Genomic DNA, 26,942 nt, shown 5'->3' on the forward strand with positions numbered 1-26,942 from the left:
GCTCCGTCTTTACGTTGCTCACGCAGCCACGTTCAAGCGCTAGGCCTTGCAGATACAGTCAGCAAACCACAAACGAAGCACCCAAACGAAGCATTTACGTTGGACCAGAGTTCAGTCACACGTGAAATGGGCGGTGACTTTGCAGTCCATGCCACTCCAGCTGGTAGAGCAAGGCCGGATTTCACCACGCTGTTTGCAAAGGTGGGCACCCCCGCCTGCCTCCAAATGTCAGCGCACGCAACACAGCCAAACATAAACAAAGACTCTTAACTCTTCCAAGGCGCTTCATTAAAACACATTAAAATAAACCCTAAAGGGGACTCACCACTTGTGGCTTGCTCCTGGGGCCGGGGGCTACGCTGGGATCTTCGTGATGCTTTGGACATCTGGGGAGTTTGGGTTCCGACGTGGTTGGCGTGGCAGGTGACGATCTGGGCGTATCCACAGTGCTGGTGGAGGGCGGCTCCCCCGAACTGAGGGTCAACATGTAGTGCTTGGTGACATCCTCCAAGGATGGAGTTTGGAGAACGGGGTAGTGTTTTGTGGGCAGCCGCGGGGGATCCTGCGTGGCAACGTGGACGTTTTGGTTCAGTGAAGAAGGCAGGTGGGCATCCGAGATGGGGATAAAGGTGGCGGGCTCGCTTTTCTGACGCACGTGTTTGGGGGCCTGCCGTGCCCTACCTAGCGTGGCAGGAACCGTGGGGGACGGCGTGGCCTCTTCTCCTCTGTTCTCCTGGCAGTTCACCCTGTTGTTGCGCTTCTTAGAGCTCCGGCGGACGATTCTCGGGGACAGGACTTCGGCCAGCTTGGGATCAAAGCTATAGCTCTGAGCCACGTCCGCCATGTTGTCCTCTGGCGGCAGCAGGACGTGCTCAGACTGTGAGTACCGCCTCCCCACTTCCTGCTCCCTCCTCTGATCTCTCTGCTTGGACAGGATGGGTTCGCTACTGGACGGAGGGATGCTCTGGTCCATCTCGTTGATGGGCTCTCCGGGCCCATCAAAGCCCGCGCCGGCCAGCTCGCCCCGGCGGCTGGGGTCACTGAAGGACTTCTTCTTGATGGTCTTGCCATTCCCTTTCTCGTCAATCACTTTGTCCATGGCTCCAGGCTGGCTGACAATGTTCTGTATCACCGTGCTGTAATCCTTGAGGCTGTCGCTGCAGACAGACAAGTCACTGGCTGCACTCCCCGTGCATTCGGACAGGGCTACGGCTGAGGATTCCGGGAGGCCAGACTTTGAATTCAGGGAGCCCAGGAGGTTACTGTCGACGGAGAAGTTCTCTGAGTCCTCGGTGATGGAGCATCTCCGGTGTGGCATGGGGTCGCTCAAGGATCTGTAGGTTTCACCACTGGATTCCCCGTTGCTTCCACTGCTGGGTTCGGAGCCATTGTTTCCCACCGATGGAAACTTTCTTCGGCGTCGAAGGGCGCTAGGAGTCGAGGGTGCTTCTAGTAACCCTTGGGGCGCCATCTTGCTACTGGAAAAGGCCTCATCCGCAACAGCGGCCTTCTCGTTATTCGCTCTGGCGATGTGGTTTGGAAGAAGCATCTCGTTCCTCTCTGGCTGGCTGCCGCCACTTCCTGTTTGGTTCGCGGACTTCCACGCTGCAACGGATGGGTTGAGATAGCTGTAAGCCGGACCCGTCTCTGGCTCGGTTACAATGCCTTCATCTGTCATACTGGATTCAGGACCTGAGAGTTCTTCTAAGGATTTCCGACCAGAGAGGTTTCCTTCAGAGTCAGCTTTCGCCAAGCACCGTCCGTAGCCGCCTCCTGGGGCTTCCTCCTTCTGAGTTTCTCCATCTTCTACTTCACTTTTCATGCTGCTGTTGTCTTTTTGGTCCAAAGCAAAGTTATAATCGTGTTGGGACCCAATCTTACTTATCTTCTCGAAGACTTGCCTGGCTTCTTGAATATATTGGTCTTGGATGATGACCGGCAGGCCATCCTCCTCCCTGCCTCTCCCAATTTCGCTGTCGGAAACGGCACCGTCATGGTCGCCGGCGCTGGTAAGGAGAAGCTCCGAACTGCTCTGCTTCATTGCACTCTGGAGAAAGAGTCTGCGGGGAGCTGGTTTATCTGAATAGGTAAAAGATTTGGCCCGCCGCAGAGTTGCCGTGAGGTCCTTCAGCGTCGGCCGGTTACCCAGCACCCAACGGTTTGGTGGCTGAGCCTCGCTCTGGATCCGTCCTGCTAGCTGGTGCCCGGCTGCACCGTGGTGGCAACTTTCATGCCTGTCGGTGCCGCCACAGGCCGTCTCCTCTTGATCGCTCAGCCTGCCGCCTTTCTTCCTCGCCTTCAGCTCGGAGAGGTCCGACTTCAGGAAGCTGAGGAGGGCCAGCGTCTCCGTCGCAATGTCCGGGTTGGACATGGACTTCCTGTTCTTGGACCTCTCTGCCGCTTCAAGGCCGCAGTGGTGCAGGTTCTCGAATGGCGGGAGTTCCTGCTGCGTTTTGACGATGCCAGAGGGCAGGGTCGGGCGGGCCCGAACCTGCGGCTGCAGCCTGACGAGGCTGTCGCTTTGGTTGAAGCTTGGCGACCGATACATGCCCTGAAAGCCCCTGGCTGGACCAGTCCAGGAGGCCCCAAGGAGGTCTTCTTCTTTCAGCGTCTCGGTACTCGAGTACCTGCTGCTGCTCCGGGAGCCACATGGGCTTGGCACGAAAGGCGGGATGTTCACTTTGGAGACTCTGGAAACCAGCGGGAGGGGAGCCACTGAGGAAAGGCTGCCCAGCGAGGAGCTGCCGCCGCCGCCTTCGGGCAGGCCCCGCGGGAAGGATTTGTGGCCCCTGGCGCCGCCCGCGGAGGCTTTGGCCTCGCTGAGGAAGCTGGCAGCGGGAGACGGCCTAGTCCTTTCGTCAGCCGGCAGAGGCACATACTGGGAAAGGTCCTGCTGGGCCTTGAGGTACCACTCCATCCCCGCCAGTCCATTGCTGCCCAAGGCCTGGTCCCGGAGGCCCGGCTCTTTCCTTTTCTTCCGGACGGCGCGCTTCCTGGGGGCCAGCAGGGGGTCCTCCTCCTCCTCCTCGCTCCCCGAAGACCCCTCGGGAGGCCGGTGCCAGCTGTTGCCGGTGCCGGAGGGGGCGAGCGCAGGCTGGGGGCCCCGGGGGACAGACCGCAGCAGCTCTTCCTCGCTGCTGGAGATCTCCCGTCCCACGGCGCTGCCGCAGGCGGCCGGCGAGGGGGAGGAGGGGGGCGGCGAGGGGGAGCCGGGGGCAGCTCGTGGCTTGGAGGAACTATGCGAGGAATGTAAACTATCCCAGAGTTGGGGGGGCGGCGGCGGCGGCGGCCTCTCGGCCTCGAGTCTGGGGCCGCCCCCCAGCGCCCGGTGCCCCGGAAAGGGGATGCAGCTGCGCGGCGGCGGAGGCGGCGGGGCGTCTCTGCGCTGCTCTTGGAGGTGCTGGGGCCTGTCCTCGTCCCCTCTGGCGTCGGGCAGGAGGGCGCCGTCCATGCCTCCGGGCAGGTGCGGAAAGGGCCCCCCCGGTTCCCTGGCTTTGCCCACGAGGCTGGGGGCCCCCCGGAGCCCAGGCCCTTCCTCGGGGGGTTCGCCTCTGCCGGAGCCCGCCGCCGCCGCCGCCTGCTGCTGCTGCTGCCGTCGAAAGCTCTCGCCGAAAAGTTTGCGCATCTCGGTGACGCTGGGCCAGTCGAGCGCCGCCTCGCCGGCTTTCGGGGGCTCGCTCAGCCCTTTGCCCCGGGGCGGCGGCGGCGGCGGCGGCAACGGCAGCTCCTCTCCTTCGGGCTCATCGGCCGGCCAGGCTCGGGGGTCCCTCTTGGCCCCGCAACAGGTGGCTCTGCCCCGGCCCGCCTCGCCGGGCGGCTCGCCGTCGGCCCCTCGGGGCGCGCAGAAGCGCTGGGAAAGTTGGCGCACCGAAGGCGAGAGGCTCCGCAGCGCTCGGCCCCCGGGATCCGGCCCGGGAGAGGCCGAGGCGAGCTGGGCGACGCCGCGGGAGACGCTGAAGGAAGCGGCGCGGCTGGGCGATCGCCGCCCGATAGGCTCCGCTGACGGCGGCGGCTGCTGCGCCCTGGCGCTCGGGGACTGAGCCTGGCACGCCTGTGCGCCCGGGCGCTGCTGCTGCTGCTGCTCCTCCCGGGGGGTGCCGCCTCCGCCCCCCTCCTGCCCCCCCGGCCCGATCCACCGCTCCAGGCGCTTGAAGGAGACGCTCCTGTAGAGGGGATTCCTCCCCTCCGCCATTGTTTACACACCCAGCTTCCAAAACCCACCCACCAAATCTCCCCCCACCCCACCCCAGTCCTCTCCTCTTCCCCTCCTAAACCGTCCCGGGCACGCCGCCTGCAGCCATCCGTGGCTCCTTTCCGCCGTGCAAAGAAAAGGAGGTGGGGTGGAGGGGAGAGTAGAGCGAGAGTTTCCAGCAGGCTTCCTCCACTCGAGTTCCCACAGTTAAGTTCAGAGCTTGGGGGGGGGGCGCAGGAGGATTGCAGAAAGCAATGGATGGCGACCGGGCGAAAGTCCCCCTTCCCCCCCGCCTCGCCTGGATTTCCCCTGGCCGGATCCCTGCGTAAAGGGAGTGCGCGTGGCGTTTGCGGTTCCGATCCGGCTTGGCAGGCCCCGCTTCCCAGTCCTGGTTCTCCCCCTACCCCACCCCCACCGCTCCAGCAGGAGGAACGGGTCGGTGGAAACGCAAAAAGCCGAGCAGGCTTCCCCAGCAAACTTTTCAGGCCCACAAAGCCAGTAGCGCGGCGGTGAGAGCAGCCGGGCCCGTCTGGTTCAAAGGAAATGGCCCCCGCATCGCCATGAAGAAGAAGAAGAAGAAGAAGAGGGGAGGGAAAAACCCCACGGCTGGCGCTGGAATGCTTCGGGGAGGGGCAGCCCCCCCGGCCATCGTGCAAAAAGAAAAAAAGGGGGTGGTGGGGGTGGAAATGCCCCTGCAAAAACCAAAATAATAATCACGGATGATAGATTTGCAAAGATTGCAGGAGTCCGCCGCTCGGGTTGCAAACGGCCCTCGCGTCTTCCTCGCGTGATCCGTTTGTTTGTTGTGTTTATTTTTGCCTGGTTCTTTCTCTCTCTCTCTCTCTCTCTCTCTGCCTCCCCCCCCCCTTAAAACACACACACACACATTTCACATAAACTTTCCCCCTCAAGAGGCGTGGCTTGGGGGATGGTCTCTTGCAAGGAAAAGTCTCTGGGAACATTTCTTGTGCAATTAAAAGAGAGAGAGAGGAGGAGGAGGAGGAAATAACGAGAAACGCACACGACCCCTCCACACACACACCCGCTCCGTCTCTTAGAAAGGGATCCTGTACCGGCTTTGAGTTCCTGCAATGTTAGACCCCAAGCCCTGCTAGGCAGGAGTGGGTAGTTTGTCGTGCCCCATAAGTTGTTGGGACTCCAACTCCCATCAGCCTCAAACAGCATGGTCAAGCATGATAGGAGTTGCTGTTCAACCTTGTCTGGAGGGCCATGTCACACCCACCCTGCTCTGGGTCTCGCAGCCATTTCATAGAATCATAGAACAGCAGAGTTGGAAGGGGCCTACAAGGCCATCCAGTCCAACCCCCTGCTCAATGCAAGAATCCGCCCTAAAGCATCCCTGACAGATGGTTGTCCAGCTGCCTCTTGAATGACTAGTGTGGGAGAGGCCACAACCTCCCTAGGTAACTGATTCCACTGTCGTACTGCTCTAACAGGACGTTTTTCCTGACGTCCAGCTGGAATCTGGCTTCCTTTAACTTGAGCCCGTTATTCCGCGTCCTGCACTCTGGGAGGATCGAGAAGCAACTTCCAGCCCTCCAGAAATTTTGGCCTACAACTCCCATTAGCCCCAGCCAGCATAGCTAGTGGTGAGGATCGTGGGAGTTGTAGGCCGCAAGTGGCCCACTCCTGGTTTAGAGGCATCTAATTCTGCATTGGATCTGTCCCTGGGGCTCCGAGGAGGCTGGTGCCTCTGATGCCAGAGGGTGGTGAATCTGCTCCAGGTTTCAGCCAAAACAATAAAGGCGCCATTCAAGGTGTTTCACAGGCCTTGGCTAGACCTAAGGTTTATCCCGGGGTCGTCCCTGCCTGCTCCCAGGATATCCTGTGTGTCATTTACATGAACAGTAATGACCCCAGGATGATTCCCGGATAAACCTTAGGTCTAGCTAAGGCCATAGTGAGCTTCATGCTTCACACTGGATAGCTCCTTTAGAGTTCTGGCTGAAAGTCGGAGCAGATTCACTACCCCACTGACATAGGAGCCATCAGCCTCCACTGAAATAAGCCCTGTTGAACGGCTGAGTAAACCTCCAGAGGCTCATAGGTGTTTAAAAAGAGCCCAGCTGGATCAGCCCCCAGAACCACCATCCTGCTTCCTACACAAGCCAGATATCTCAGGAAAGCAGCCCACAGGCTTTCCCTCCACTGTTGCTCCCCAGTAAATGGTACTCAAATGCTGACTGCCCTTGAAATTGGAGGTTCTGATGTGGCAATCCTGATTTCATTTTTATTTGTTTTATTTTTATCCCGTTCCTCAGCCAAAAGACTACCAGAGTGCCTTGTATGCAGTCAATAAAACAAGACAGCCGCTGCCTGCAAGCTTACAATCTAAAAGCCACGTCACATAAGGAAAAAGCGTTGGGGAGGGAGGAGGAAAACATTAAGTACGCTTTCAGCAGAGCTGGTGGAATGGCCTGGCTTACAATTTCATGACCAAACAGCCATTGACAGAACCATCCTCCATAAATTTGGATTAGGCTGCAAAGGTGCAACACAATAGGAACTTCTCCTGCCCAAGTCCCCATAGAAAATGAATTCATTTGATAGGGCTTGTGCAGGAGAACTTCCTGCAGGATTGTGCTTTCAATCTTGTCGGTTCGCATTTGGCTTTCTCTGTTTATATCTTTTGGCTCTGGGACAAATCTTAGCTTTTTCTTTCTCTTGGCCACTCCAATTCTGTATTCTAACAGTTTTTGAGGTAGGAGGGCAGGAAATATTATTTGTATGTTTAAGTCACTTCTAAAACAAGTTCTGTATAATTAAAAATAATACAAGAATATGATGCAAAGATCTAAAAACACAGTGGTAAAATCAACATGATAAAAATATGGAAGCAAATACAAAAGTCAAACATGATGTATATATATAAAAAACACATTATAAAGCCAACAACTAGAAAACAATTAAAATGAGGAGCTAAAATCGTCCAAAGAAATAAAACAAAGAGTTTAAACCACCAACATGTATGACCGATTAAAATAGCAACGAGTTCGAAGGGTGTGCCCTTTGCTCCCGCTAAAGTCAATAGCAAAACCGTCATTGATTTCAATGTAACAATTGCAGCCAAACATTTTAATACTGTGTTGTTGTTTTTAACATTAAGGCCTGGGAAAGGCTGTTTAGTCCAGAAGCGATTTGGGCACCCTCTACGGATTAAACATTTTTAGGAGCAGCTGTGGAATTATCATTACTTGCATAATTCAACTGGTTTGGGTTTTGTTTTTAAATCATTATGATAGTATTGTTATCCACCCTGAGTTTTCGGGATAGGGTAGACTATCCCAAGCCTATATAAATAAACTAGCCCATTTTCCAAACAGGACCTAAGATTGTGATAAAATGTCTTGCCATGTTAGGACATCCTTGGCTGACCCAACATTTACATCCAGATGTAAATGCAAACTTTCCAGCCACTGTGTCATACTTTTTGGAAGGAGCCAATAAACTTGCCAGATGTTCTTTAAGAAATATCTTCTAATTCACTGATTTTTAAAGAACCCATTAGCCCCATTCAGAAGACACCTTAAACCATGGCTTTAACCATGGTGGTTAAGCCAGAAACCCAGGCCGTGTTCAGAAGACACCTTAAACCACGGCTTTAACCACAGTGAATAAGGCTTTTTGCTCTATTCACCTTGGTTAAAGCTGTGGTTTAAGGTGTCTTCTGAACACAGCCTGGCTTTCTGGCTTAAAAACCATAGTTAAAGCTGTGGTTTAAGGTGTCTTCTGAACACAGCCTGGCTTTCTGGCTTAAAAACCATAGTTAAAGCTATGGTTTAAGGTGTCTTCAGAACAGGTCCATTATCTTTTGATGGAGACAAGAATTCTGCTCTAAGCTTTCAAGCCCAGAATAGGTATCTTTCATTGAAGCAACTTGAAAGTTAGCTTTCAAGACCCATGCTAGATCAGACCAAGGTCCACCTAATCCAGGATTGTGTTCACACAATGGCCACCTCTCTGCCTACAGAAAGCCCACATTTAGGACATGAGTATAACAGGACCCTCCTGGCCAGCTTCCCCAGCAAGTGAGAGCCGGTGTAGTGGCTAGAGGGTTGGACTGGGAGTTGGGAGATCTGGGTTCTAGTCCCCTAGGGTGACCATATGTATCTTTAACAGTTGTAGAGAAAAGGAATTTTCAGCAGGTGTCATTTGAATGCCTGCAGCACCTGGGGAAATTCCCTCTTCATCGCAATAGTTAAAGCTGCAGGTGGCCTCCTCTCTTTTGTATCTGGTCAAGAGGGCAGGACTCCTGCAGCTTTAACTGTTATGATGAAGACAAAATTTCACCAGGTGCTACATGCATTCATGCATGACACTTGCTGAAATTCCCTTTTCTATACAACTTTAAAGATGCAGGAGCCCTGTCCTCCTTTTCATATGGTCAACCTAAGTCCCCACTTGGCCATGGAAACCCATTGGGTGACTTTTGGGCCAGTTACAGACCTCACAGGGTTATTGTTGTGAGGATGAAACGGAGAGGAGGATGAGGATTACGTACACCGCCTTGAGTTCCTTGGAGGAAAAAAGACAGGATCTAAATGCAATAATAAAATAAATAAAAGTGGTGTACAGAGGCACACTGCCTCTGATTCAGGAGGTAGCATATAGCAATCAGGACTCATAGCCATTGATTGCCTTCTCCATGAATTTGGCAAGTCCCCTTTCAAAGCCTTCCAAACTGGGAGCGAGGTTCATGCCCTGCCAGTGAACCTAATGCTCCTTTTTCACATCCAGCATTTTCTCAGTCGTAAGAGCACTGCAGTGAGCACATGCAAACCTAAGGATACACCACACATTTAGTTTGGTTACATATCACTTTAAGGGTTACAGCTTTCCCCAAAGGATTCTGGGAATTGTAGTTTGGGTGAGGATGCTGAGAATCCTATCAGAGATTCACAGGCCCATTTGCAGGACTACAGAATACGCGTCCTGTTGCAAGAGCGAATGGCTAGAGAACTACTTTATAAAGTCTTGCGCAGAGGCGCCCTTTTCAAACCTGGGGGGGGGGGGAATCTACACTACTGCTTTAAAGCGCTTTATAACAGTTTTGACAACTGTTGGGACCCAGGACACACTGCATATACAGGTTTCAAAACGTTTTCAAAGTGCTTTAAAGCACTTTAAAAGTAATAGTGTAGATCCCCCCTGCTGTCCTTTGCTCTGTGTCAGCCACAACCTCCATCATCTGCTCTAGGATTTATAAAAACCTGGGAGCATTTTTAGGCGTTCTTTGTACTGGTTACAGTATAACCAGCAAATACCCCCAGCGGAGAAAATCCATTAAGAGCAGAGAGGCTGGGAAACGGAACTTCTCTGTGCCTTTAATCTGTAACTCATTGACATCCTGACCTGTGCTGGAGAGCAGTTGGTGAGGGTTTCTCCCACGGCAGGCTCCACTCTTGGTGTTCATTGGGGTTTCTTTTTTTGTCTCCTTCCTGAAAAAGCTTCGCAGGGGGTATACCGGAACCATGCAGAAGTGATACCCAACCCTGCGGAGATGCAATGCAATGAAGATGGTCCCAGAGGTAATTGAGGGGGCTCCCTGCTCCAAAATTGTTGCAATCCAGATTTTGTTTCACACCAAACCTCCATGCCAGGCACCCCCTCCTCCGTCAAGCTGGTTCTCTTCATGCTGGGAAAAGGCCATCGCTCAGTGGTACGGTCCCCAATTCAATCCCAGCATCTCCAGGTAGGGCTGGGGGGAAACCCTAATTGGACAGCAGCTGCCAGTCAGTGAAGACCAACCTGGTATCCTCCAGATGTGTTGGACTACAGCTCCTAGAATCCCCCAGTGTACACATCTGGAGGGCACCAGGTTGGAGGAGGAGGCTTCTGTAAACTAGCCTTCCCCAACTGAGTGCCCCTTAGGAGTTTTGGACTACAATTCCCAACATTCCTGATCATTGGCCTTGCTGGCTGGGGCTTAATGGGGCTGAGTCCAAGGACATCTGGGCTGCACTAGGCTGCCACCCCCTGGTATTAGGTAGACAAGGCAGCTTCCTTTGTCCTTATTCTGCCAGCTGAGTGTCCAAAATAAAATCCAAATATGAGCAGCAGTATCAGGCTGAAGAGCACAAGGAGGGGTGTGTGTGTCATGTTCTCTTTTTGATTGACCAACACACGCCGCCCCCTTAGACCCCTTGAAACCTACACGCCTTACAGCCCATCAGCTTCCCCCGCTGAGACTCCAGAGTTCCTGCTTGACTTTATACCATCTGCGCCCCACATCTGTTTTGTGAAGTCCCAAAGAGTTGGGACCTTTGGCCATTGACAGTTGTGAGGTTCCTTTGCCTTGATTAATGGACAGAGGTCCTAAGTGAAGCAATTTCCAGGAGCATTCCTGGTAACAACTTCCAGAAAGGGAAGCCATGTTAGAATCATAGAATCATAGACTAGTAGAGTTGGAAGGAGCCTACAAGGCCATTGAGTCCAACTCCCTGCTCAATGCAGGAATCCACCCTAAAGCATCCCTGACAGATGTTTGTCCAGCTGCCTTTTGAAGGGCTCTAGTGTGGAAGAGCCCACAACCTCCCTAGGTCATAGGTTCCATTGCCGTACTGCTCTAACAGTCAGGAAGTTTTTCCTGATGTCCAGCTGGAATCTGGCTTCCTTTAACTTGAGCCCGTTATTCTGTGTCCTGCACTCTGGGAAGATCGAGAAGAGATCCTGGCCCTCCTCTGTGTGTCAACCTTTCAAGTATTTGAAGAGTGCTATCATGTCTCTCCTCAATCTTCTCTTCTCCAGGCTAAACATGCCCTGTTCTTTCAGTCTCTCTTCATAGGGCTTTGTTTCCAGACCCCTGATCATCCTGGTTGCCCTCCTCTGAACACGCTCCAGCTTGTCTGCGTCCTTCTTGAAGTGTGGAGCCCAGAACTGGATGCAATACTCTAGATGAAGCCTAACTTGTTAGCTTGTTGTAGCAAAAAATGCAACTCGTCCTGTAGCACCATAAAGACTAAACATTTAATTATAGAAGAAGCTTTTGTAAACTAGATGAAGCAATGGAGTGGACTTACGGTACAGAAATCTATGCCTTAAGGTGCTGCAAGAGCGTTTAAGAACCTAAGAAGAGCCCTGATGCTGGATCAAACCAAGGGTCCATCTAGTCCAGCACCCTGTTCACACAGTGGTCAACAGCTGTCAACCAGGGAACTACAAGCAGGACATGATGCAACAGCACCTTCCCAACCATGTCCCCCAGGAACAGGTATACATAGGCTTACTGCCTCAGATACTAGAAGTAGCACATAGCCATCAGGACTAGTAGCCATGGATAGCCTTCTCCTGCAGGAATTTATCCAGCCCCCTTTTAAAGCTATCCAAATGGGTGGCCATCACCACATCTTGTAGTGGTGAATGCCATAGTTTAACTCTGTGCTGTGTTGTTTTCCCAGTAGCATTTTGTAATCCTGAAACATATTGTTTGGGCCAGCATTATACCAGCACAGAGGAGAACAATTCCTTTATCAACAATGCCATATTCTCTGTCTTGGGCCTTTTTACTCACGCTGATGTGTCTCTGTAAAGCAGAGGTTCCCAAACTTTTTCAGGTAACCGCTCCCTTGGTTCACATGCCCAGTGCCCCCTATAAAAATCATTATTCAGAATAGCGGTTTTCTACGACCCACTAAGGAAGATAATAATAATAAAATTCAAAAAAGTAATAATTAATTGAATATTTATTCAAAATCCAATTACATCTTTTCCCTCCCTCCCTCCCTCAGCAAGCCTGGGGGCGGGTGCTTCCCATTTAAAGGGCGCCTGGGCTGAGCAGCGTGGCCCCTTTAAATGGAAAGCACCCACTGCAGGCTTGCCAAGGGAGGGAGGGAAAAGAGAGCAAACGCCTTTGTTTTGCAGCCGGCGTGGCGGGGCACACCAAGCAGGGTATGTCTCTTCATTAGCGTTTTGGTGCTTTTGAAACATTTCAATTCACTGTTAAAAGGACTCTTTTTAAACGGTATTAATACTTGTGTGGATTCTTCCCCTATATGGCTTGGGACCAAACTACCTTCTCCCATAAAAACGTCCCTGGGTTTTAAGACCTTCTGGAGAGGCGCTTCTCAAAAAAGACCACCTCGAGCGCCCCCCTGCTGCCCCCTTGCCTCTTAACACCCCCCTATGCAATCCCACCACCCACTTTGGGAACCACTGCTGTAAAGCAACACTTCCCCAACCGACGCCTTCCAGAGTTGTTGGCTTACAACTCCTAGCATCCACAGCCAGCTATGTCCCACAAATCTAGAGGTTAGGAAAGACTGCTGCAAAATCACCTTGCACATAGATGGTGCCACATGAACAAAAATGTTTTAAAATAAATCAGTTGAACTGTTGGTCTTCTTGCCTCACATAACTGCTTCATTTATTCCCTCACGGCGCCAGTACGTGTCCCACACCAGTAATGACTTTGCGAGTCTGAGTCCTTGGGGTGCTTATTATCCACGACATTCTACTGTCCTTTCAAATCCCGTGAACGTAAAGGCTCCCCTGGGAGCTGACTAGGGAGGCCTCATAAATACTACACTCGGTAGAGGCTACAATGCAGAGGCTAAAGAGCATTTTATTTTTAAACATTACCGCTCCTAGGTGGAGTGCCATCACAGTGAACCTTTTAATGATGGTGACGGGGGTGTAGTAACATCTTAACCAGGCTCATGTAGGGGTTGAACTGAAAAAAGAACGAGCGGATGGACCCGTCTTTACAAGGGAGTAATATCCTAACTACTGCATTGTTTGTGTGAATGTCACAGGCACTGGTGGCTTTTGAGGATGCTTGAGTCTTTCGCACCATGGGCCTGTGCCTTCAGGGAGGCTACCTTCTCACTGTCATTGTCACCAACTCCTCCTGGTCCTCCTCCTCTTTTTCATCATTGCTACTACCACATGTTTCCTTGACAGGGTCAAGTCTGCAGTGGCATCCGGTCCTCTTCCTCCTCCTCCTCCTCACCACCTCTATTGTCTGGGCCAGGCGAAGCAGGCGAACAAGCAGGTTGCCACGACGAACAGGAGAAGCAAGCCCAGGAGGTTCTTGTCAGTGGGCCCCTGGTGGGCCCTCAACAGTAAAGGCTCCTTTACTGTGAAAAGGAGGACAGGGCTCCTGCATCTTTAACAGTAATGTAGAAAAGGGAATTTCAGCAGGTGTCAATTGAAGAGGGTGAAATTCCCTCTACAACACCACCCTGGTGGTTTACTGAGAAGTAAACACTGGGTTCAATGGGACTTGCTCTCATAGAATCATAGAATCACAGAATAGCAGAGTTGGAAGGGGCCTACAAGGCCATCGAGTCCAACCCCCTGCTCAATGCAGGAATCCACCCTAAAGCATCCCTGACAGATGGTTGTCCAGCTGCCTCTTGAAGGCCTCTAGTGTGAGAGAGCCCACCACCTCCCTAGGTAACTGGTTCCATTGCTGTACTGCTCTAGCAGTCAGGAAGTTTTTCCTGATGTCCAGCCGGAATCTGGCTTCCTTTAACTTGAGCCCGTTATTCCGTGTCCTGCACTCTGGGAGACTCGAGAAGAGATCCTGGCCCTCCTCTGTGTGACAACCTTTTAAGTATTTGAAGAGTGCTCTCATGTCTCCCCTCAGTCTTCTCTTCTCCAGGCTCAACATGCCCAGTTCTTTCAGTCTCTATTCATAGGGCTTTTTTTCCAGACCCCTGATCAACCTGGTTGCCCTCCTCTGAACACGCTCCAGCTTGTCTGCGTCCTTCTTGAAGTGTGGAGCCCAGAACTGGACGCAATACTCTAGATGAGGCCTAAGTGTATAAAGGTAAGTGTATAAAGGATTGCAGCCCGAGCAAAGCTCAAACCTGGAGTGACGCTGGCTTGATACTTTCCTTTAACAATTGGATTTGGCGTGTTTTTGTTTGGTGTGTTGGATTTGCTGATTTTGGTTTTTTAAAAGCTGGCTGAGGTGGGTTTTTTTGGAGAGCATTGTGCTTTAATTTTAATGAGTGAATTTTTTTTGTGATGGTGGGTAGGCCTTTCTCAAAATTGTCCCCCAAAACAGAGTTCTTCAACATTGCAATGCTGTGTGCCTACTTAGAAGTCAACTCAATTGAGTTCAATGGGACTTACTCCTAGGTAAATGGGTGTAGGATTGCAGCAGTCTTGGCAAAATGGAAACCCTGAAGAGTGTGTGTATGTGTGTATTGTGGGAAGAAGAAAGTGGCTTGGTTCTGTTTTATGCAACACCTTCTGCTCTTCAGCTTTCAGCATGCCTTTTTAAAAAAATGTGTGATCAAGGTAACAAGCAGTTTGCTTCTAAATCTTGCATAACCACATACAGTTCTAGCTTGGGGGTGGCTGGCTGGTTCAGGGAGCTGTGTGACTCACTGTAGCAGAATCCCAGGAATAATTTCCACCCACTTGGGGCTCCATCTTGGACATATTCAAATCCCACATTCACAGAACCCTGAGCGCGGCAAAAGTTCATTTTTATTCTGTAGTTATAGAAGGGTCGTGGCTTTTGGGGGTGTCACAAAGAGCACCTGCACTTCAGAATTTACCACTACACCACTGAGCAACAAGTAGCTCAGACTGAGGACTTTTCTACACTTGGCTTTTATTGTGCGCTGATCATTCCTGCTTTAAATGATGTTTTAACCCTCCGTTTTGCTTCTGTTTCTTAAGAGCACTTTTGCAGCGGAGCAGGGAAAAATGTAGTATTTTTTTTTTCATTCTTAAAGGGCAAAGCACAAATTTCCACTCATGCAATTGCTTCATTCTGCTATAGCACAGTGCCACCTAGAGGTTATATAGTGAAAAGGCAGGAAAGGAAAAGCTCTTTGTGTAGAGATTTGATCTCAGCAGGTTAACAGCCTCGTCTAGAAAAGCTCTGACAAATCAGGCTGCTGTTGGCTTCCCATGTAGTCCAATTGGGCTGATAATCTGCAGTACCTCTCTCTGGCTATGATCTGGATGGCACTGAAGAGCAGAAGGATCAGGTTAATACCTTTCTCCACCTGAGAGTTGGCCCAGTGGCCCAGGAAGAAAGATTACAGGGCTCTGCTACTACAGTTTTTGGTTTATTTAAGTATTTATTTTTACATCTCTGTGCAAATAGTCTCCTGTAGTTCAACCCCAGACACACTATTACCTGCCAGAGGAGAAAAAGAAAGGGGACCGAGGTCAGCTGGCATCTGGGGAGCAGATGATAATTGGACTTACTAACAGGTCACCCTCCTCGAAGTGGACTTCTGAGCAGCACTCCTCACAACAACCCTGTGAGGTAGGCTAGGCGATGGGTGATGTCCCAAGAATACCCAGAGAGTTGAGTGATTTGAGCTTAGGGTTCTCATATCCAACCATCTAGCTCAGCGAATATCACCCAGTTCGAGACAGCTGCTCTAGTTTATTTATTTCATTTTTATACCACCCAACAGCTGAAGCTCCCGAAATTCCTCCGGTGCACACGTCTCACCCTCTCCTGCTCTCAAACTTCCCCTGTGAGGGTGATCTACGGTATTCACACCAGAGGATAAACTGCCCCACTCAAAAAGTTATGGAACCAGCAATGTGATTTTCCTTTTATGTTGATGAATTCTATCCCTCCCCATCTCTCTTTTTTTTTTTTTTTTTTTTGGTGGGGGGGACGGACCTGGGTACATAAGAAAGCTAGGCAACAAAATATGCTTAAAGTGCCAGCAGGCAAATTAAACTTTTTTATTTAGGGAGGGCAGCAAAGAGTTATACAAACACTGTACCCTGCCCCGGGGAGCTTACAATATAACAAAGACATTCATAAGTGCTTAACCCATGACAACAAACAGTAAAGGCAAAAACCGGGAAAGATTCAGGTATGGCAACTTTTTCCAATGTGATGCCCGTTGGATGCTTTGGACTCCCTGGCCACTGGCTATGCTGACTGGGAGTTGATGGTCATTGTAGCCCAAAATACCTGAAGGGGACCTCATTGGGAAAGGCAGAGGTAAGATACCCAGTTATTTATATAGGTGAAGCTAGAAAGGAAGGGGGAAAGGGTAATATTGCCAAGACAGGACGTTCTTTTAAGTTTGGGGAATTCATTCTCGTCTTTGCCTACGTGTGCATATGCTCTGGATACAAAATATGGGATCAATGAGGTAAATCGAATAGAGCTATATCAATGTAAACAATGAGGAAAACAAATTAATCCAGTATATAATTGGGGTGGGATATGCCAAACAACTGGATATGCTGAACAGATGAGCAATGATGTGTTTTTGAAATGAGGCAGGTGTGCACTTGACCTCAGTTGGCTCAGATCTTTGTGTGATCAGTATATTGTTGGTTGATTGTTGTAGATCGCAAGCTGAATATGAGCCAACAGTGCGATATGGCTGCAAGAAAGGCCAATGCTATTTTGGGCTGCATTAATAGAAGTGTAGCTTCCAAATCACGTGAGGTACTGGTTCCTCTCTATTCGGCCCTGGTTAGGCCTCATCTAGAGTACTGCGTCCAGTTCTGGGCTCCACAATTCAAGAAGGATGCAGACAAGCTGGAGCGTGTTCAGAGGAGGACAACCAGGATGATCAGGGGTCTGGAAACAAAGCCCTATGAAGAGAGACTGAAAGAACTGGGCATGTTTAGCCTGGAGAAGAGAAGATTGAGGGGAGACATGAGAGCACTCTTCAAATACTTAAAAGGTTGTCCCACAGAAGAGGGCCAGGATCTCTTCTCGATCCTCCCAGAGTGCAGGACACAGAATAACGGGCTCAAGTTACAGGAAGCCAAATTCCAGCTGGACATCAGGAAAAATTCCTGACTGTTAGAGCAGTATGACAATGGACTCAGTTACCTAGGGAGGTTGTGGGCTCTCCCACACTAGAGGCCTTCAAGAGGTAGCTGGACAACCATCTGTCAGGGATGCTTTAGGGTGGATTCCTGCATTGAGCAGGGGGTTGGACTCGATGGCCTTGTAGGCCCCTTCCAACTCTGCTGTTCTATGATTCTATGATATCCTACCCATAAGGGAGGATAAGGCCATCTCCATTTGGTGGCTAGGGCAATGTTAGCAGCTAAAAGCAAACTCCTTAAAGGGAAACTCCTTGTGCAGCTACAGGGGGATAAGAGATTTAGGAGAATGCTTTAGGATGTTCTTAATTGGTGCATATAAAGTTTAACTAAAAACTCAAAGCACCGGATCTCAATGTTGCTGTAAATCCAGACACATAAGGCTTCATCCCACGTACCTGTTTCCCTCGAATTATCCCCGTAGCGTAAAGCTGTTGTTGTTGTTAGCTATATCACACCCCGGGCGGCAGCACTCCTAAGATCCTTTGCATACCAGGAAAAGGGTTTAAGGGAGGAAATGTAAAAAATCAACGGATGACCCAATCTGATTCAAATTCGGTATGCTTAAAGCTGTCCTCAATATCTATTACTGTGCCAATTTTGATGTCTTTATCTTTAAAACACACGCAGATGTAAGCATTTGTTTAATTTGTACTTTAAACATATCAAATCCTCCTCCTGCGCCCCCAGTGGCCGCTCGGAAAACAACAAATGATTCGCTCCTAAAGTGGCAGCAAAATAAGTTGGTTCTTTTGGCTTTAAAGCACAATTAAAGCAGGATGCCTGGGAGCACTTCACTGTCAAAGCAGATTATAAGATGGAAAACTTCGGAGTCCTTTGCACGCAATTCGCAGTGACTGCACAGTATAACCCTGGTGTGATGAAGTTCGTAATTGGCTTGTCATGGTTGCCCCCTTGCCTCTGGCAAGCGTGAAAGTGACAACCACTCCCATCCCCAGCTCTAAGCTGGAATCAGACCAGGGGGTGCATCCTTGCCATGTTCACCTTCCAAAGTTTGTGGACTCCTGGCTAAAATGTTAAAAAAGTACTGCCCAGAGTATTCAAAAGAGGGAAGAAATTAACTAATACCGTTGTGATCAGTGGGGACAAATGAGAGGGGAGATAGGACCCAGCAATACAAAATCATAACTCATCTTCCTACAAGAATTGCTAGTACAGATGATACCTGCGAATAAAACAATAACTCAAAAGTGAAGAGTGTCTGAAGTTTAAGGGAAGCTAACTTCGGCCTTAGCTAGACCTAAGGTTTATCCTGGGATCGTCCCTGTCTGCTCCCAGGATATCCTGTGTGTCATTTACATGACCCCGGGACGATCCTGGGATAAACCTTAGGTCTAGCCAAGGCCTTAGGAGGAAGTAGTTGAGAACAGCTTAAGAAAGAAGAAACATACAACCACTATTTCAAGAAGCGTCTTAGGAAATAAAGGAAAGGTCAGTCATCAGGTGAGATTAGCATCACCAGATAAAGGGCAAGCCAGGTGTGACTGTTCGGATTTATTTAAAATTATGTTTAGGCTGCCTTTAAGGGTGGTGCTTCCTCACCCCATCTTCTTCCGGTCTAAGACCATCTGCCAGCCATCTCGCTCGCTGCTGTCGTCAGAGTGACCTTCGTCAGATTCAAGCTTGTGGCGCCAAGATTGAGGTCACTGGGAAGCTGTAGGTCTCCTTCCACATTCTCAAAGGAAAGGGAATCCGGAATGTTGTGTTTCAGAACAGCTCCTCAAAGTGCTTCTGAGATAAAGGCAGTCCGCTGATGCAGAACTTCTACAGAGTTTTCTTGCTGGACTGAGATGTGGCGTTCTTGATATTTAAGGTCTAGAGCTCCCCTTGAGGTTTTCAGAATCGCATATAGGACCTTAAAAAAGATAAGTCTGACAATTGTGTCAAGAGGCTTATTGGCCTTAAGTTAGCGAGGCAGGTAAAACCTACAGGTGTGTTTGTTTTTAAATGCCTGTTGCAAGTCCGGGGGGGGGGGGGGGGAGGGACACAGCCAGCCAATCTAGCAGGATGATTTCTCCTCTTTCCACCCCTGGGAACCCCTAGAATCAGATGTTGTTTCTGTGGGGACAATGTTCAGCGTTGTCAACCTTATCATGAAGTTCTCTCTCTCTTTTTCTATTTCCTCTGTACTTCCAAATATAAGGCGGTACCCAGCACCGTATTGGCAACGTCTTCAACACCCCCAAACCAGCCCAATAAAGGCATAAGTTTTTCAACGGGATTTAATTGTACCAAGCATTCAAATCTCTTTCCCCAAATGCTTTCATTTGAACTACAGTTTTTTCTAGTTTGCTTGTTACAGTTTTATTTCACCTTCATGCCAATAGTTCTTTCCACTGTCATTTTATTCTCACATCAGCCATGTGAGATAACTTAGGGTGAGAGACAGGGTCTGGCCCATGACTACCTAGCAGGCTTCAGTCCAGAGTAGGCATTTGGACCCGAAACCCCAGTTTGTCTAACATTTGAACCATCACATTGCCTTCTCATTGCTGTAGTCCACTGTGAACAATGCTACCTGTTGTCATTCGAGATGTGATGTTATATGCCTTGGAGAAAGGAGTTTCTTTTCAGGGCACTAAATAGTCCTTTAATACGTTACTCCAACATATGCATTGGGACCAATGTTTTTCCAAGTTGTGCATAAATAATCTGGAATTAGGAGTGAGCACTGAGATGGCCAGATTTGCTGATGACACCAAGTTATTTAGGATGGTTAAAACAAAAACGGATTGCAAAGACCTCCGAGAGGTTTACTCCAAACTGGGAGAACGGGCAGCCAGCAAGTGTAACGGGATGCACGTTGGGACGATCCTGAACGAGTCAAGGTTACAAGACGGTTTAGCTTCGAGAAAAAGCGAGTGAGGGGAGACATGACAGAGGTGTACAAATTACGCATGGTGTGGAGAAAGTGGACAAGGAAACGTTTTTCTCTTTCTCTCATAATACTAGAACCCGGGGCTCTTTCCGTGAAGTTGATAGGTGGGAGATTCCGAACAGCTAAAAGGAAGTACTTTTGCGAAACTATGGAATCCGCTACCGCAAAATGTATTGACGGCCACCAATTTGGATGGGTTTAAAAGGGGGTTGGACAAATTCATGGAAGAGTAAACTATCAATGGCTCCAAGTGCTGGTGGCTATGTGCCTCCTCTGGTATCGGAGGCAGTGTACCTCTGGTACCAATATATACCAGTTGCTTGGCAACATGGGCGGGAGGGTGCTGTTGCACCGTGTCCTGCTTGTGGGTTCCTGGTCAACAGCTGGTTGGCCACTGTGTGAACAGAATGCGGGACTAGATGGACCCTTGGTCTGATCCAGCATGGCACTTTCTACGTTCACATGACAGTTTGAACCTAGATTGTTTGATGCAAACATTGGCTAGAAGTGGATTCTGCTGCTGAGACAGAGGTGTGTGAGCCCTATACTGTCATCTTGGTACTAGAATCATAGAATCACAGAGTTGGAAGGGGCCTACAAGGCCATCCAGTCCAACCCCCTGCTCAATGCAGGAATCTACCCTAAAGCATCCCTGACAGATGGTTGTCCAGCTGCCTCTTGAAGGCCTCTAGTGTGGGAGAGCCCACCACCTCCCTAGGTAACTGGTTCCATTGTCGTACTGCTCTAACAGTCAGGAACTTTTTCCTGATGTCCAGCTGGAATCTGGCTTCCTGTAACTTGAGCCCGTTATTCCGTGTCCTGCACTCTGGGAGGATCGAGAAGAGATCCTGGCCCTCCTCTGTGTGACAATCTTTTAAGTATTTGAAGAGTGTTATCATGTCTCCCCTCAATCTTCTCTTCTCCAGGCTAAACATGCCCAGTTCTTTCAGTCTCTCTTCATAGGGCTTTGTTTCCAGACCCCTGATCATCCTGGTTGCCCAAGTACTATTACTCCTGCATTCATTTATATGCATTCCACGTGCATCTTTTTGCAGGGCAGCAGCAATTGGTTTGTGTGTGTACGTGTATGAGAGAGAGTGTGTCATGCTGCCATGGATATGCCAGTCTGGGTCCAACTGGTTAGGAAGAAGTACACCCACACCTGCCCTCTCTATTCTAATGAATGAGTGCAAAGGCATTCTTCTCGATCCTCCCAGAATGCAGGACACGGAATAACGGGCTCAAGTGACAGGAAGCCAGATTCCGGCTGGACATCAGGAAAATCTTGCTGATTGTTAGAGCAGTACGACAATGGAACCAGTTACCTAGGGAAGTTGTGGGCTCTCCCACACTAGAGGCCTTCAAGAGGCAGCTGGACAGCCATCTGTCAGGGATGCTTTAGGGTGGATTCCTGCATTGAGCAGGGGGTTGGACTTGATGGCCTTAGAGGCCCTCCCAAGTCTACTATTCTATGATTCTATGAGGAGGGGATCAGATTTCTATACTTCGATCTCTGGTCAATTATAGCCATTTCTAGCTCTAACAACAGCAGCATCACCCTTCTGATTGCAGGTATTTTACAGGTGGCTGGCCTGGGCTGCAGGCACATGGGCTTCTATTGCTTTCCAGCTGGTGGTGCAGGCATTTTCCTGGATCAAGTACAAACATGGGACCTTATTTTCCTCATCCGGGCACAAACTGGTGTCACCTGGCATGCCAATTGAAAGTCCACGTGAAAAGGGCTTAATAAATGAAAATACATTTAAACATTTCAGAGCAGTTGTCTTTGCGTCTTTTCAGACCTGGGTCCTGCCTTTAGCCCAAAGCATGCATTTGAGGCCCCACAAAGTTTTAACATGCCTCTGCATGGTGGTAGTGCTGCAGCTGCAACCCAACTTAGGTCAGGCCACATTCCCAGTAGCAGGTCCTAACTCACTAGTTGAAAATCAAAATATTAGACTGCAGGCCTTTAGGCAGAAGCAGTGCTAGATCTGAGGGCCCCCCAAATTCCTTGGGACGCTCCCTCCACCATGCCAGCCCTCTTCTTTTTTAATCTGCCAGTGGCAGCTCCTCCTCCTCCTTGCTGACTCGCTTGTAAAAAGAAGTGTTTCAGCTGCAACCCTGCAGTATCCCAGCTTAAATGAACGTTTGCTTGTGTTTTGTTCTTCCTTAACTTTGAGCTTCATCCCACATACCTGTTTCCCTCAAATTATCCCCTACAGCACTAAGCTATTGCCGTTGCTGTTGCTACCGGGCGGCTAGATCCTTTGCATACCAGGAAATGGGTTTAAGGGGGGGGGGAATGTAAAAAAATCATAAAAAATCAACGGATGACCCAATCCGATTCAAATTTGGTATGCTTAAAGCTCTCCTTAATATCTATAACTGTGCCAATTTTGATGCCTTTATTTTTAAAGCTTACGCAGATGTAAGCATTTCTTTAATTTTTCTTCAAATCCTGCTCCTGCACCCCAGGGGCCGCTCGGAAAACAAATGATACGCTCAAAAACTAGTAGCAAAATATTGCACTTCTTTTGGTTAAGAAGCGCAATTAAAGCAGGATGCATGGGAGTACTTCACAATCAAAGCAGATTATAAGATGGAAAACTTCGAAGTCCTTTGCACGCAATTTGCAGTGATTGCACAGTATAACGCTGGTGTGAGAAAGCTCTCTGAGTAGCAGCAAGTCGAACCAATCAGATATTTTTTCGGGGGGACATGGCCAATGAGGGCACAGGAGCATCAAAGCGACAGTTTTTACCTTCCTCCTGGTCTTTCGCTGTCTGTGTTCTTCCAAAGGCAACATCGGATTGGTTCTGCTTGATGCTACTCAAAAGTTAAGAAAGGAACATGTCACAGCACTTCATTTCACAAGGAGGAGGAACCACGGCTGCTAGTCAGGGGGTTGTCTGGGGGCTCTCTTGGACAGTGGGCCCCCGGATCGCTGCCGTATGGTCTGACCCTAGCAGCCGTGCTGTATTTAGGTTTTTGCAGTTTTATTTATAATGCTCATTCCTCTGCAGGGTATCTTTAATCGATTGTACCCCAAAGTATGCAGCTATGAGGCACTGATGTGACTGCAGCTAGAGCTCCACTTATGCGCCAGAGCAACCATGCAGCTCTGGATTACAATACTATTGTACATTTGCCCAATGTGTGTTTCTGGAACCGGGAAAACTAGGAGCTTTCTTTCGTCACAGTAAACAAAGGAACCGAGAAGCTGAAATTCTTGGGAAGCCCCGTTTTGCCCCACGGTCTAGATTTCAGGCGTAAGTGCTCAAACATTCTCACAGTACTTCAGACATTCCCTGTTTGCTGCTTGGTAGGTTTGCTAGACCTCTAGCTGATGTATACGAAGTCGTAGCTCCATGACTAGAATTCATTACATCCTATTAAAGGGGTTGCAAGGAAACCATAGGGAAAGGAGGACCGGGCTCCTGTATCTTTAACAGTTGTATTGAAAGGGGAATTTCAGCAGGTGTCATTGTTCTGCATGCAGCCCCTGGTGAAATTCCTTCTTCATCACAACAGTTCAAGCTGCAGGAGCCCTGTCCCCTTTTGTATCTGGTCAAAAGGGTAGGGCTCCTGCAGCTTGAACTGTTGTGATGAAGCGGGAATTTCACCAGGGGCTGCATGCATAACAATGACACCTGATGAAATTCCCTTTTCTATACAAGATACAGGAGCCCTGTCCTCTAAATCAAGGCTACGCAGAAATGGCATTAAGCCAATTAAACACTGATGATGTCTAACAGGGTCCCTACAGTGAAACCATACGTGTGCGTGTGTATGTGTGTGTACCGCACAATACCCCATTTCCTAAATCGAAGTATCAGGGCCAGGTTCCACCCCTACAGCAGCTCCCACCGTATTCAGGTTTTGACCCACTTATTTCCTGCCATTCATTCTCCAGTCCTAGTGGTAGTCTCTGTGGGTTTGTTGAAGATCTCTCGTCAAAGAATCCGCTCACAGGTGATGTTTGGGGACAAAAACCCAATTATACAATAGACCTCAACGTCCGGAGAGTCCTCCAAAGCGGAGCAGTAATAATACTGTTTCTTGAACAGTCCTTTGCTGAGCCCCACAGGATTGCAACAGTTAAGGGAGATCTCTCCCTGATCATCCCCACCTGGGACCTTTCATTAAAGGGATCTTCCTCGAAAGACGCCCATTGACATAACTGTACATAAGCAGCATGCCTGCTCATTCCAGCTGGACATCAGGAAAAACTTCCTGACTGTTAGAGCAGTACGACAATAGAATCAGTTACCTAGGGAGGTGGTGGACTCTCCCACACTAGAGGCCTTCAAGAGGCAGCTGGACAACCATCTGTCAGGGATGCTTTGGGGTGGATTCCTGCATTGAGCAGGGGGTTGGACTCAATGGCCTTGTAGGCCCCTTCCAACTCTGCTTTTCTATGATTCTATGATTCATTGTCTTCTACTCTCCCTGGTTCCTGGCTGCTCTTCCAACACATGGAATAAAGCCATCTCCAAAACCAGTACGAACGGTTCCGCTCAGCCATGGTGGAAGGGAGAGAGGCGGCACGTACTGGCAGTCCATTATTTACACGGTAACATTCCCCTTCTCGGCGAAGAAGCGGAGGCCTTCTGAGTGGGGTTGGCATGGCAACCGGAGTCAGGCCTTTGGGCTTTGAGTCAAACTAGGCCCATCACCCCTCTGGCTGGGCCATGAGGTTGCAGCAGCGAGGGAGAAGGCCTAAACGACGGCACAACGCTGGTTGTGCCTCCTTGACACAGGCGCACGCTTGCTCACATGCTCCTCTCACGCCCGTCCTTCAGGAGTCGTGCTTCCACTTGGAACTGACCTTATCCAGCAAATGCCTGGTGCTTTCCCGAAACTTGCGCTGGGTGAAGTAAAAGAGGATGGGGTCCAGGACGCTGTTCATGCTCGCAAAAGGCCGGGTGCATTTGTAGGTGATGGCGAAAGCCTGCCTGGTGAGGCAGGGCACCCCCGGTATGGCGCGGACGATCAGATACATCGTCTTGGTCAGGTGGAAGGGGAAGAAGCTGACGGCGAAGACCAGGACGACAATGATGATCATCCGGATGGCCTTGTCTTTCTTCTTGCGGACGGCCAGCCCAATCATCTCGTCCTTCTGGCAGAGGATTTTGGTCATGCAGCAGTAGCACCCCAAGATGGAGACGAAGGGGATCAAGAACCCCGTGACTGTCAAGGTGATGCCGTAAGGGAAGTAGCTGGCAGAGCTTTCCGGGGTGCTCAGGTCGTAGCACACCGTCCGGTTCCTCTGGATGCCCGTGGAGGCGAAGATAAACGTGGGCAGGCACTGCGCAATGACCACCACCCACACCACCCCGCACACCATCCAGGTGAACCCTTTCCCCCTCTTTTTGTGCCAGGTGGAGAGAGGGTGGCAGATGCCCAGGTAGCGCTGGACGCTGATGCAGGTCAGGAAGAGGATGCTGCCGTGCAGGTTGGTGTAGAACTGGAAGCGCACGAAGCGGCACGTGAAATCGCCAAAGGGCCAGTAGTCTTTCTGGGAGTAGTTGTAGATGAGGAGCGGCAGGGAACAGACGTAGAGGAGGTCGGCCGACGCCAGGTTCAGCATGTAGATGGTGGTGCGGGTCAGCGCTTTGCGGGACAGCCAGATCTGGACGATGACGATGAAGTTCAAGGGCAGCCCCAGCACAAAGACCACGGAGTAGACCACGGGCAGCAGGATCTGCTTAAACTCTTCGTGGTAAGTGCAGGAGTCCTTCTCGCCAGCGGAAGAAGTCAGGTTATCCATGGCTAAAATCACCGGGCTTCGGGTATGCTTGACTCGAACCCAGGGTTGTCCTCCAAGCCACCGGAACCTGCGGGGAAGACAGACAGCAGTTACATACATTTGTTTTATTTAGCTTTCTATCCCACCCTATCTCAGGGGCTTGGGAAGGGGTGTTGCCAGTGGGGGCTGGGGGCTCCGATGTCCGTGGGGCGGTACATCTGCTCCAGGTTTCAGTCAGAACCAGTTAGAACTCTAAAGGAGTCATCCAAGATGTTCCACTTGATGACCAACTGCACTTCCAAATTTACAACACCACCGAACGCAGATATAGCTGTGGTAGAGAGAGGTACCGTGTAAGTAATGACAACACTGCCCAAAGATCCCTCATCAAATAAAGGCAGAAAATGGGACAGGGTGAGGCAGAAATGCTCTATGGCAGCCTTCCTCAACCTGGGGCGCTCCAGATGTGTTGGACTGCACCTCCCAGAATGCCCCAGCCAGCAGAGCTGGCTGGGGCATTCTGGGAGTTGTAGTCCAACACATCTGGAGCGCCCCAGGTTGAGGAAGGCTGCTCTAAGGCCATGGCTAGACCAGGCCTATATCCCAGGATCCAAATGACACACAGGGGATCCCGGGAGCAGGTAGGGACGACCCCTCCATTTGCCTGGGATAATCCTTAGGTCTAGCGATGGCCTAAGTTACTCACTGCCACAAGATGTAGTGATGGCCACCAATTGGGATGGCTTCAAAAGGGGGTTGGATAAATTCCTGGAGGAGAAGTCTACCCATGGCTACTAACCCTGAGGGTTATGTGCTACCTCCAGTAGCAGAGGCAGTAAGCCTATGTACACCAGTTGCTGGGGAACATTGGTCTGATACAGCAGGTCTTTTCTTCTCAAACGAATAAAATAAAGAAATAAAAGATATACAACAAGCTTTTCCTAGGACCCAGATCTAACAGCCCAACAGAAGATGAAGAAACTTTTAATGCATTTCCAAAAAATAAATAGCATTGTTACTGTTTTATATTGACCGGGAGAGTTTGAGCTGTACAGGAAGTGATATACTTCAGAAAAGGCTGCCAAATAACTTGAGCATTTCTGCCTTAATTTGATGAGGGATCTTTTCCATTGTTAAGCAATCTGAGAGCAGGGTTTTTTTTAAAGCAAATTTTCCAAATGCCCTGTCAGACACACCCACCCAAGTCAAACACATTATTTCTCTTTCGTGATTGGACATGATCACCAACACTAGCAGCAACTTAAACTTAAAGACAGATTGACAGGCCATACGGACACCCAGGAAGG

General features: G+C 49.9%; 2 protein-coding genes across 2 annotated transcripts in view; both read right to left on the reverse strand.

Moving 5' to 3' along the window:
- ARHGEF17 (Rho guanine nucleotide exchange factor 17) overlaps window positions 1–3,625 on the reverse strand; it is a 228,830-nt gene extending 225,205 nt beyond the window's left edge. Inside the window, exon 1 of the mRNA XM_063127755.1 lies at window positions 326–3,625. Within this exon, the coding sequence (XP_062983825.1) occupies window positions 326–3,625 (3,300 nt within the window). The remainder of the gene's footprint in view (window positions 1–325) is intronic.
- Window positions 3,626–23,482: 19,857 nt separating this feature from the next.
- Window positions 23,483–26,942, reverse strand: part of P2RY6 (pyrimidinergic receptor P2Y6) — a 52,677-nt gene continuing 49,217 nt past the window's right edge. Inside the window, exon 2 of the mRNA XM_063127278.1 lies at window positions 23,483–25,723. Coding sequence (XP_062983348.1) covers window positions 24,685–25,656 — 972 coding nt within the window. The 5' untranslated portion in view covers window positions 25,657–25,723 and the 3' untranslated portion in view covers window positions 23,483–24,684. The remainder of the gene's footprint in view (window positions 25,724–26,942) is intronic.

This window comes from Elgaria multicarinata, chromosome 5 (assembly GCF_023053635.1).
Source record: "Elgaria multicarinata webbii isolate HBS135686 ecotype San Diego chromosome 5, rElgMul1.1.pri, whole genome shotgun sequence".
NCBI classification, from domain to species: Eukaryota; Metazoa; Chordata; class Lepidosauria; order Squamata; family Anguidae; genus Elgaria; species Elgaria multicarinata.